Genomic DNA, 12,932 nt, shown 5'->3' with positions numbered 1-12,932 from the left:
GATAGATAGATAGATAGATAGATAGATAGATAGATAGATAGATAGATGGATGGATGGATAGATAGATAGACAGACCTGTTATTACTGTTAATTTGCTGGGTTGGGTTTGGAAATGATGACTAGGGGCTGGGTCGGATCTGATTTTTTTTGGGCCCAAATGCAACTCTAGGCACCAGTGACCCCCCGCAACCTGAAAAGGAAGAAGCAGGTACAGATAATGAATGGATGGATTTATAAATTATTCCAAAGGCTCAAAGAAGTGGGTGACATACCGGTCACCTCCAACTCCTTGAATGCTTCCACCAGCGCTGCCTCTGCTCCATCCTTAACATCCACTGGGGTGACTGTATAACCATCATCTTAGTCCTCCATCAATAGTATCAAGGCCATACTCCTCTGGACTCGACTACACTCGGCAGGTCACATGTCCGGAATGGAAGACCATTGCCTGCCTAAGGTTGTACTGTACATCACACTGCTCTCTGGACATTGCAACAGAGGTACAAGGACCAAGTCAAGTCAAGACCTCCCTAAACACTTGCTACATTGACACACACACACATGGTCTTTTCTACCAGCTGACAGAACAAGCTGGTGTAACACCATCCACAAGGCGATGGCAGCTTTTGAGTCTGAATGCACCACCAGCCTATAGGAAAAGAGATGCAACAGAAGGAACACCGCTGTGCCACAGTTTACTCATTTTGAATGTGATTTATATTCTTTAACAGTAACTTTTCTCATCTAACCAATCAAACACGTACAGCAAGTTTCTTAAAATTTAAAATGAAAGCTTTACAGTTTTCCCTTGATTAGTACATATTTGTTCTTTTAAATATTAGCATAATATTCTGATCAACTTTCTTTGGGATCTCTGCTGAGTCACCCTTGTTGCATTGCTGCCATTTTTTTTTTACATTGTCCAGTTTCAGTCCAACTCACTTCACCTTAATTTGACCCAACTCTGTTCCACACAGACTCAGTAGGTTTACATATAACGGAGTGTTGCCTCAATGTGGGCGGGTCGTCATAGCACAACGAGTAAATAAAATAAATTCAAATCATCAAACCCTCACTCTTGGCCACCGTTTCCAAAAATGCCATAGCTGAATTGCAGCCTCCATTCTTCCACCAGTCTGAGCCCACAAAGGAGATGCTTTCATGACTGATGTTGCTCTTTGGCCAATCGATGTCCTGCAGTCTGTCGGCTTGCTTGGAATCCCGACCAAGAAAGTCCCAAGAACTAAGCTGGAAGAGGGTTGGACCACCCAATGGAAAGACTCTGAACCCGCACCAGGCCAACCCGAGCACGCCTGAGTGGAGCCCATGCAAAAGGGTCATGGTTTAGATTCAAGTGAAACATCGCTATAGATATGTCGGACTGTTTATTGTCTTTGTATACTGGTGTGGCCAATCCAGATGATGTAAGAAGAAGCGAACATCAACCACATGAATCTGTTGAACTGTTCGGTCTGTTATCTTTGAGAAAATTTCAATTTACATGAACATTTATACAATGTTCTCTAAACATCTTTCTGCATGTTCAATTTGACAGTTGTTTTTTTTTTCATGTGAAGAATTGTGCAGACTTACTGTGTATAATTATCACACCTCAAGCTCAATTTAAATTCAGATGAATAGCAGAAACGGATGAGCTGCAGTGAACTCCCCGTCCAACTCACCACTTCCTGTCTGTTTCTTCGAAGCTACTCTCCATCTGAGACGGACCTGTTTTGTTTGGATGGCAATGAAGAATGTGGTTTGAGTCAGCAACAGACTTGAACCCCCCCCCCCCCAGCAGCAACGTTACCAAAAAGCCACAAGTTTTGTTATTTACTTTTCACAGAAACTGATGGGAAGTGGAGATGTGAGGTTTCTCAATCGGTCGAGATAAAGCCTTTAAGCTTAAATGTTGCAGTAAAATGTTGCTCATGAAAACACAGAGATCACATAGCAGAGATAATCTCAGCTATGTTATGTGATTTGATGAAACGATGGCTTTAGATTACTTTTCCAGAAACAAATTGTTCTCATCAGACTGCTCTGCAGGTCAGAACACGATTAACTTCATAATACTTTTTCACCAAGCATGTGTATTCTTACTTTATTCTATTAGGATATCTGTTTTTGTTGTTGTTTTGTTATTCCAATAACTATTGTAATTATTGGAATCTTAAATAACTTATTTAATGGATGTTTATTGCTTCATTTGTAGGAGGTCTGTCTTGTGGCTAACTTGCAATCCTTGTCTTGAGTTAGCCTCATAGGAAAGCTACGACTTCTAAAACTGTCATTGCAAAAAAGCAAATCTTCTAAAAACAAATAAACATTGACTTCAAACAACAAAAATAAAAATAATTTAAAAAGTAACACTGTTTTTAAAGCAGAATTCATACTTTTCCATATTTTGCCACGTTCTGACCACAAACTTCTAAGTATTTTAATTTGAAGGCCTCGGAGGTTTCTTCCATAACAATAGTGATCAAGCAGCATCATGAAGCCCAAGAAACTCCCCGTACAAGTCAGTAATGAAGTTGTTAAGTTTAAAGTGAAGTTAGGTTATAAAACAATATTCCTAGCTTTGAACATTTAAAGAATCGATGCTCAATTCATCTTCTATTATGGAAAGAATGTGATTTAACTGCAAACCTACCAAAACACGGCCAACCTCTTTTTTCATTTTACTTCAAGAGTTATGGAAACATTTTTAAGATGCTGTGATTTACAGCAAAACAGTACAATAAACACCATAAAAAGTATTTTTCAGAAACCATTTTATAGCTGACGCTGCATCATTAACAAACATACATAATGCATCATGACGGAAAGTAATTATTTCCATGAATATGGAAATAATTCTTTCCAAATTACCTTTGGAATTTGGTAATTCCAAAGGTATTACCTTTGAAATCGCCAAAAGTAAATTGGTAATTACCTTTTTGGTAATTACCAATTACCAAGGTAAAGGTAATTACAATTGGTAATTAGTAATTGGTAAACAAATACAACAATAACTTTGCCAAGGTAAAGGTATTGTTGTATTTGTTGTATACAAGCAACAAATGTACTTAACTGTAATTAAGCTACTTTAGCAGTAGAGTAAACATGGAAAAGAAAAAAATGGAATCTTAATTTAACTAAATTATTCATATAAATTTGAATTTTAGTTATAGTTTAGAGCATACCCCATTAGTTTTGGGCAGTAAAAATAGTCTGGGCAGATTTTTTTCATAATGTATCACATGACAGAAAGTAATTATTTCCATGAGTTTGGAAATAATTCATTCCAAATTACCTTTGGAATTTGGTAATTCCAAAAGTAATACCTTTGGTAATTCCAAAATTACCAAAGGTAAATTGGTAATTACCTTTTTGGTAATTGCCAATTACCAAGGTAAAAGTAATTACCAATAATTGATAATTACCAATTACCAACTGGTAATTAGTAATTGGTAAACAAATACAACAATACCTTTACCAAGGTAAAGGTATTGTTGTATTTTTTTGTATACAAGCAACAAATATACTTAACTGTAATTAAGCTACTTTAGCAGTAGAGTAAACATGGAAAAGGAAAAAACTGGAAAAGGAACATATTTGCTCTTAATTTAACTAAATTACTTATATAAATTTGAATTTTACTTATAGTTTAGAGCACAGCCCATTAGTTTTGGGCGTTAGAAATAGTCTGGGCCGATTTGTTTGTTTTTTTTCCAACGGGGAAAAATGCATTATGAATACTCTATGTGGTTAAAAGACAAGATTTTTTTATTAGATAGTCATCTGTAAAACCACAGACATATGTGAAGGTTGATGAGTACAGTTAAATTAAGCTGTCAAAAAGACATAAATGATAAGAAATAAATGAACATACAAGGCTTTTGCCTGACAGCATCACTTATGGGCAGCCCTATCAGTGCTACTGAAGGGTGGTGCAACATAGTTTAGAATTTTATTTGTGGATTTAAGCTTTCTTTGATCAAAGAAACAAAGATCTCATTCATTTTGAACCATAAAATTAGGCTTTTTGGACAGTAGACTTATTTTTTACAGTCAGTATTGGGTCATGAATAGATTACATGGTGCAGTCAGATAAATGTGCATTTGTGTAGCAATAATAAAGGGTAAACTTGGAAATGGTTAGAAAGAATTTGAGGATGTATCAAGTTTTTGTTTCGTTAAAGAATAAAACTTGAAACTGTCTGAAATAAAATTGTGTTCCTGCAAACTGCGTTGCAGTATGACTAGCCTGCAGCAATGTAATGTAAATGTGTTGAAAAAAAACATGCCAAACATATATTTTACATGGAACCATACATGCCAGTCTGAATGTAAATTTAGAAAAATTAATAAACATGCCAAAACTTGATATATTCAGCACAGCTTAGTGGCTTTTAAATTCCTGCTTTTCTGAATAGCCTTTATGGAAAGTTTCCCAGATGTGTTGAAATATTAAGATTTTATTACATTTTGAGACATGAATATTATATCATATTATCCAATATGCTTTGGGTTATGTGGTAAAAGTGAATTATGTAATAAATGTTAATGATGTGTACAGAGGAAGGACCAAGATGCTGGACTGAGCTGGCCAGTGAAAACAATTTATTTATTGTTTTAACAAAATTAAAAGGCAAAAAGCATAATGGAAAAGCACAATAATATAAAACCATCGGGAGATTAAGCTTGGGGAAAACAGGGACTAGTTCTTTGACTGATTATACAAGTTTTTATTTACAATAGTCAGTGGTAAAGCTAGATTCAAGATTGCTGATATATGCACTGACCTCCTATCTTTTTGCTTTGTAACCCAGACAAGCAATTTGACGCCCTGGTCAACGGAAAAGCAACGAAAAATGTCCTGGTTCCACAGAAGAGCCTTCCTGACCTGCCGCCTCCCAGAGCTGTGAGTTATTATCAGATCTTTCCCACCAAAACAGATTAACAAGCAAAACTTTCCCCTCAGTGGGAGCAGTAACAGCATCCCTGCCTAAACTGTTGATGTAAATTCAAATTAATTAAAAAGTTCAGTAGATTTCTTTCAGGTGAATTTAACTAAATGACACATTTTAACTTTTAAGGAAAAGAACGTCTCAAGAATTTATATTTAGGTATACACACAACAAATGTACTTAACTGTAATTAAGCTACTTTAGCAGTAGAGTAAACATACTAAAAAAGGAACATATTTGCTTTTAATTTAACTAAAACAAATACAATCTGTGGATATGCATATTAAACACATTTCCCATAACCTTAAAGTTCACCAGCCCGAGGGGGACAAATAAAATTATCCCACAATAATAGGTAATAAACTTGTGATGGAGCATTAACGCAGTAAAATGCAAGTGTGGGGGGGGGGGGAGAGGTGGGTTGTGTTGACTGCTGGTTCCCGAAATGGCCCAGTGTGACTTCAGGAAAAAGGCAGAGAATGAGAGGTTTAGAACATCCCATTATAATGCCTTTGAACTTTGAACACACAAACACAAACACACACACAAAAACAGCCTCCCCAGTATAAACTGCAGTAGCAGCTGTTGCCAATCAGAACAAATGGTTAGTGTCAGCACATGTATATTAGTGTGTGCAAAGAGTGCACACATGTGAAAGTTAGTGCATCACAATGAAGAGTATATATTTTGTTAAGAACCTCTAGATTTATTCTCACTTTTAGATTGATATTCCCATTACTTTTGTATATTGCTTCATAAGTGTGGTATATCATCTGCAAAGTCCTCTAATGCATCTGGCAAAGGAATTCCTCCCTTCCTGTTATCCACATTCAGTTTTGGTATTACTGGTCCACTTATAGGGAGCCGGAGTAAACATGTCCAAAGCGAGCCACTCTTTGGGAATCCCTTCATCTGCCTGCGAGGTTTCCATCCATCTGCAGTGATGGTGTATTCAAGAGTTAACATGTGTTTCACTGTGAAGGCAGAGTCTCCCCTTATCATAGCGGTGAACAGTGCTCCCTTACTGTTGATGTAATGACCGGGCATGGCTGTCCATTGACCCGTTGTGATGTTATAGGAGTCCATGAGGCAGCGCAGGAAGTCATCACAAGGTCCATTGCGCATCACATACAAGTTGTCTCTGTGGGCCACCATACAGTGGCCGTAACTTTGAGGTTTGATCAATGTGGTGGTTAGCTTCCATTCATCTTTTAGAGGTATATACTCATAGATGTCTGTAGTGTCAGGCGGTTTCCAGAAGCAAACAAATATTCTCCGATGTGCAACAGCACAAGCTGCTGACGCTACCGGTCTTGGTGCATGCCGGATAAATGTCCATTCTCCTTTTATAGAGTCATACCGTTCAGCAGTGGAAACTATTCTTTTTTGGACCTCACCACCGATGGCATAGAGTCGGTTCTCATGTCCAATCAAGGTGAAATCATATCTTGGTTGCTGGGGACCTGGAAGAGTAGTCCAAATCCCTGACTCAGGGTTGTAACAGAAGCTACTGTCCACAGTGTCCTTACCATAACCATAAATCCCCCCAACAATGTACAGTCGATTGTCAAGCACTGCTACCCCAGCCATAGAAGTGCTACATGGAGTTGGCAGGTGGGTCAAATGCTTCCACTCACCCTCCTTTTCGTCAAGGAAGCAAACAACCCTAAAAGAGTCTTGTAGCAATTCCATGGAAGGAGTATGAGTGCCTATGGCGACATAGGTAGCAGGAGACAATGTTTGAGAATACTGTAGTAGCTCTTTAGGGATTGTGTTTTCTGCTGCTTCTTTGAGGTCATCAAAAGCATCACAAAGAAAGAGAGCAGCACTGTGAAACAATCTATGCACTCCAAAGATGGCAGCTGCATGGTAAAGTAGAAGGCAGTTGTCTGAGTCTATGATATCACAAAGATACTGGACCAGATTTGCAATTTGTAGAAAAGCAGCACACTCTACAGTTTCAACAAGCTCATCCGGGTCAGTAAGAGTGGGATTCTCATCCCTGCAGACAACAAGGGCAATAAGAAATCCTCTTGCACGCACTCCGTCTTTTAGGTGCAGCTCTTCCTGCTGGCTTTCTTTCATCCCAGAGTCAAAAAGGGCCCGGAAATAGTCACTGTACTTTTCAAGAAAACCCCGCTCCAATGTGAACCAGCTTTCCTCTACTTTCACTCTTACCCAGCCCGCCTGGTGCTCTCTTTCTTCCAGACCAAGGGTCACATTCTCGTCATTAATATCCTGGCCGATTCCCAGGTCTTCAGGCACTTCCATGATCCTTTAAACCAGGAACTTTACTCTCACTAAAACTGGCCTCAAGTGATTCTTTGGTGTGTGCCCCATTTTCTGTCCCAAGACAATGTGGTAAATAAAGGTTTGTGTGAGTTCATCTGTGTCCTGTCTGCACTGTCTGAAAATAGCGTTGGACTATAGATAGCCACTGCACCACTTGCTAGTGTGATGCAGGAAAGGCAAAACTGTTGACATGCGCTGTGAGCTGTAATGTGGCTGCCTGTAACTGGTCATTATCATAACCACAACGCAATTGGCCAGCAGACATTTACACTGAATTATTCATGATAACACATCCCTTTAAATCTGGCCTGTTTTGTTGTCAAAAAGTTATGCCTATTTTGTAGGTTTTTCAAAAGATGGTTATATGTGATAGGTTATTTGTTTCAATGCAGTGCCATATATACGAAACGTTTAGTGAAGGTCAAACTGTTCCCAAGAAGGCAAAATGATTATTACTTTCATTTTGTTTTACGTGATTTTACTTTGTGGAAAGTACTGAAAGTAAAAAAATAGGTTAAGATTTCTCCTGAGACCAACTGATAATTTTTATCACTACCTTCTGATTTGTTTTGAGAACCCTATGGGCTTTTGGATACACTGTGCATGTGCGTGTGTGTTTGTGCATGTTTTTACTGTGGACGATTCTTGGCTTGGGAACCAGGGATTTTCCATGTTCCTCTGACTGTTCATTTTTTTGGCCTCTTTTTTCCCACTCTCTCCTCAAAGCCCCTCCACCACACCCATTTTCCTCCACAAACACCCCCTTTTCTTTGCTTGGTTATTTATGCTCTTGACTCCTCAGTCCATTCCGTCTAGTCGGTGTTTCTGTGGTGAGGATGTGTGTGCGAGAAGTGAGAGGAAGAGGCTAAAGTGGCTATTAAATGGCTGGAGAGACTCCAAAGTCTTCCAAGGGCAAAAATGTACACCCACATTGCATGTGCCCTTTTTTCTTGTCTTTTTCATCAGCCCTCTATAGTCCCCTTTAGCCTTAGCCCACATAACATGGAGATTTAGTTAGTTGTTGTGGAGATGAGTGAAATAGTAAGGGCAAAAGGAAAAAAAGATAAAGATAACAGTGGGTGGGCGGTCAGGGGGGTTGCTGCTGCTGCTCCTCTGGAATGTTTGGCTTTTTTCTGTTTTAATTAATAGCAGATGTCTTCACTGCTGTGCATAATCTGTTTTGCAGTCATATTCAGGGGTTGTGTCTTTAGGTGGGGACACAAAGCATGTGCTCATAATCCAAAACATGAAACTTCATAGTCCCAAGTCATTTTTGAATTTAGGTCAGGTACAGTAAGTCGTTGTTCTGGTAAAGATTATGAGGCCCTGTACACACGTAGCCGGATATCAGGAAAACCGAATAGTTTATCATGCGGTGTGGCCTTTCATCCACACGTGAACTCCGGTTGATGTAACTATAAACGAATAATAACAAAAACTCCGACCAAAGTGGAGATTTGAGAAATCTCCTCTTTCGGGTTTGCGTGTGGACTTTCGGAACCGGAGATATGCGCATTATGTCTGCGACAGATGGTGCAGCGCGGCGCTGACGTCACATGTGCGACAATTGTTTTTGTTTGCCCATTCATTCGGAGGGAAAATGACTGCGTTTAGGGAAGTACTAATTGTAACGCTGGTTCAGGCAATTTTTGCTTGCTTGTTTTTACAAGCACAACTGCTCCAACAGATGGAATTACAAAGGAGAAAAAGCGCTTGGCGTTCAGCTCTTTTACAGCAACTATCCCTACCGATACGGAGGCACAATACCGCCATTCAGCGTCGCCGTCGCCGGTTTTGGATCAGACCTGGACGCACTGCTGGCTGGTGGGAAAACTTTGAGAAGGAAATTGTTCTCCCACAGGAATGGCGTGAGAACTTCAGAATGTCACGGTCGTCATTACTGTCGCTCTCGGAGTTACTCCTTCCTTACATTCAAGGGAAGAGTACTGTAATGCGATCTCCAGTCTGTGTGGTCAAAAAAGTTGCATGCACGCTATATTATTTGGCTGACGAGGGAAGACTGCGTAAAACGGCCAATGCATTTGGCTTATCAAGACAGGTAGTCTCAAACATAATTAGAGAGGTGTGTAAGGCTATAACTGTGTACTTGGGACCATCTTACATAAAAATGCCAACAACAGAGACTGCTGTGCGTGCACTTGTTGAGGGATTTGAGCAGGCTTATGGTCTCCCTCAGTGCCTTGGAGCTGTGGATGGGACTCATGTGGAGATAAAGCAGCCATCAGCTAATTCTACAGAGTACCTAAATAGGAAGGGGAGGTTTTCTCTTAACATACAAGCCACCTGTGATTACAAGTACAGCTTTATTGATGTAGTTGTGAAATGGCCAGGGAGTGTGCATGATGCCAGAGTTTTTGCTAACTCCACAATAAACACAAATCTGAAAAACATGAAGATTCCCCCCTGTCCAAGACAAATTGTGGAGAACGAAGACGCTATACCCATTTACATACTGGGTGACCCTGCATACCCACTTCTACCTTACCTGATGAAAGAATATGCTAACGGAGGAAGCAATGTTCAGGAGCAGTACTTTGGACTTTCGTTGTGCCGAGCTAGAATGGTGATTGAATGTGCGTTTGGAAGACTAAAAGCCCGATTTGGAGCCCTGAGGAGAGCCATGGACATCAATATGAATGATCTTCCATTTGTTATATATGCATGTTTTGTGTTGCACAATTTTTGTGAGGCATCAAAAGACACTGTGGATGAAAACAGAATAACTGAAGCTATTCAACATGACAGGAACAATCAACCGGACACACAGCCAGTGGTCAGAGGAGACAGCTTGGCAGCAGAAGGAAAGCGGGTCAGGAGAGTCCTCACTCAGTGTCTGGATCCATAAACACAAAAACCTGTGAACTATTTAGCAGACTGCGTTGTTTTTTCATAAAAAAATGTTATAGTTAGCACCATGTATGTTAGAGAATTTTTAAATTGTTTTGTGCAATGTTATTGCATTTCATTCTCTTAATGCATGAAAAGCTACCACCCAGGATTTAGATACATTATATAACAGTTTGTAGCTCATTAGACAGACTTTTAAGTGAAATGATTTTACTTTTCTCTCTTAAAATTGGACCTGTAGTGTATTAAATAGTGCTGCCAATACTTTCTGATGAACATGACTGTATTTGTAACTGATAAATGTCATATTCACAAAAATTCACAAAGAAACTTGCTTTTAAAATGTTTGTCAATTTATTCAAACGAACACACTTAACATGTTCTTATTTTGTGTTTCATTTATGAACAGATCAGATTATAACAGATCTACAACAGATAAAGCTTTTTAAACATGGGAGAAAAGCAGCACAGTTACTGTACACTTTTAAATCAGTGATGCCCAAGTCCATAACTTGGGAGCTACCACAGGTACATTTCAGCTGCATTTTCTTCAACAAACCAGTATGAAATAGCTGATTTCAATCATCAGTATGTATTTGATAGTGGTGTTTTGGAGAAATAAATACATCTAAGTAGCAGTAGCTCCCAAGGACTGGACTAGATCACCACTCTTATAAAGATTCACGTAACAAAAATGTAAATAGTTAAAGTATTGTGCAATTGCTACATTTTAAGCTTTTCACAGTATGTATAAAAAGATAGCAAACAGAAAAAAAAACACACTGTCAGAGTAAATAACACTGTGATTAACAACCTGACATGTGTGCAACCTTGTGCAAAAGTGGAACTTATACTTAACTGTACCAGACTTGCTTCGATGTATAAAACAGTACTCTACTGGTCACTAAAAAGGGCCTGACTGAATGAAAATTGGTCAGTGGCTTCAGCAGGTGTGTGGAACACAGCTTCAGTGTTCATAGTGTTTCCTGGTCTTGTGTTTTGACGTGTTCTGTCAGAAGTGGAGTTGTTTGGGTATGGGTAATTTGCTGAGTTTTGGTGGACAGAATGGTGGGCCATTGTGTGCGAATACATCGGACCTCTTGGCTCATATGGCATGTAGTGTGGTGGTTGTGCAGGTGTATGAATGACCTGTTTCAGAAGAGAAAACCCATCAACAATCGATGTGGTAAGTCTTTCCAGTGTATTGGACATTTTTGAATAGTTTTCGGATGCTTTTTGTTCTGATGTCTCAATGATTTCCACCAGTCTCTTTTTCACACGCTGGTCTTCCTCAAGAGCATTCAGCCACTGGGTCTCAGCAGGCAGCTTTCTCCTCAGACGGTCGTGTCTGTGTCCTTTTAGTTTTGCCTTCAAAAGAGAAATGAAAATCATCACAATTAAACATAAAAAAGTAAACCTGGATCATGTTGATGTTGTACTTTTCACATCACTTCTACATAACAATATGTAATAACAGCGTATCCAATGTTTGCTATATGTCTTAAAGTGTATTTTGTATCCACCACCCCATCAAACTAATGAATATGTAGGCCTAACATAATATGAGATGAGTAAGAGCATGATGGTGTCATTTCTTTTTTGCAATAATAATAAAAATAAATCAGCAACCCGTACACAGTAAAATATAAAAAACATCACATTCCAGCCTCCACTACACACCTCAACTCTTGCATCATTTTTAACACACATATTGCCTTAACTGTATTTTTAATAGCAACACAATTCAACAAACCTGTTCCGTGAATTATAGTACATCCAACAGATGAACATTTACAGCAAAAGTACTTTTATTTATGAGGAATGGACAGAAAAATATACGTACATCAAGCAGGTCTCTCCTCTCCTTTGAAGTAGGACCCACACTGCTTTCATTATCAGACCCTGTGTCTGCTACATCCATGGTAGTGGAGGAAGAAGATGTGGATGGTGAGGGTAGGGTCCGAGAATGATCCAGGTCAGCTGTTTCAATACCGGAGGATATGGTAGTACTAGCTGGAGAGCCACCCCAGATTTGTTCGCACAGTTCGAAGTACAGAAGAACCACTCGACCGTGTCCACTCCTGCGTCCTGTATCAACAGCATGGCGATATTTACCTCGGACTGCTTTCATTTTTGTTGTTAAATTCCCGCGCGTGATGTCGGCATGTGAATGGGGAAACTCGTCGGAGGACCCCGTTGGGTAATGCTCTAAAAAAAGCGCTAAAATATCAACATACTTGTTCTGACAGGATTCCCAGTCGACATTTTCCTGAGTTTTATTAACTTTGTACTCCAACACGGTATTTAATAGTAGTTCAACCTCGCGGTCTGTCCACACAAACGAACCTCCAGACGCCATGATTCAATACTAACAGGAAGTTGTGGTTGCTTTGAAGGGTTGTGATTGGCTGATATACGTTTCACCTTTGCACTACACTGCCTCCTATGGGTTGGGCATATTCTTTACAACGCTCTGTGGTGAACATCACCGGGTTCATGTAGACGATCATTTTCTCTATCCGAACATGTATGTACGGCGATATTTTTTTGCGCGGATATTCGTTTTTTCAAACACCAGGCTACGTGTGTACAGGGCCTGAGTCTTTGACAAACTTGACTCACAATGAATTGTGTACATATGTGTGTAATCATATTTTCAAGTGATTAACTGTGTCTCAGGGGTTTCCTGTCATCTGCTTTTAATGGTGGATGGGTCACTCTGGTTCATTTTATAACTGCCTTTATATCTTCAGAAATCTAAGAGCAGTTTTCATAACTGTTTCACCACTCAATTGCTTGGGAAAAAATAAACTTAAACAC

At 39.3% G+C, this 12,932-nt stretch overlaps 3 protein-coding genes across 3 annotated transcripts in view; 1 reads left to right on the top strand and 2 right to left on the bottom strand.

The window, feature by feature from the left end:
* afap1l2 (actin filament associated protein 1-like 2) overlaps nucleotides 1-12,932 on the top strand; it is a 63,593-nt gene that overhangs the window by 31,335 nt on the left and 19,326 nt on the right. The window contains exon 4 of the mRNA XM_037691436.1: nucleotides 4,815-4,906. Within this exon, the coding sequence (XP_037547364.1) occupies nucleotides 4,815-4,906 (92 nt within the window). The remainder of the gene's footprint in view (nucleotides 1-4,814; nucleotides 4,907-12,932) is intronic.
* Nucleotides 5,706-7,240, bottom strand: LOC119424000 (kelch repeat and BTB domain-containing protein 13). The gene has a single exon (XM_037691438.1). It carries the CDS (start codon nucleotides 7,221-7,223, stop codon nucleotides 5,706-5,708), a length of 1,518 nt encoding a protein of 505 aa, XP_037547366.1. The 5' UTR covers nucleotides 7,224-7,240.
* Nucleotides 10,991-12,432, bottom strand: LOC119424001. Its single transcript, XM_037691439.1, has 2 exons — nucleotides 11,956-12,432; nucleotides 10,991-11,480 (listed from the first exon to the last, which is right to left on the bottom strand). Exons 1-2 carry the CDS (start codon nucleotides 12,241-12,243, stop codon nucleotides 11,007-11,009), a joined length of 762 nt encoding a protein of 253 aa, XP_037547367.1. The 5' UTR covers nucleotides 12,244-12,432; the 3' UTR covers nucleotides 10,991-11,006.

The sequence above is a fragment of the Nematolebias whitei genome, chromosome 17 (genome assembly GCF_014905685.2).
Source record: "Nematolebias whitei isolate Nwh7 chromosome 17, NemWhi1, whole genome shotgun sequence".
NCBI classification, from domain to species: Eukaryota; Metazoa; Chordata; class Actinopteri; order Cyprinodontiformes; family Rivulidae; genus Nematolebias; species Nematolebias whitei.
This window is presented reverse-complemented; position numbering and strand designations above follow the sequence as displayed.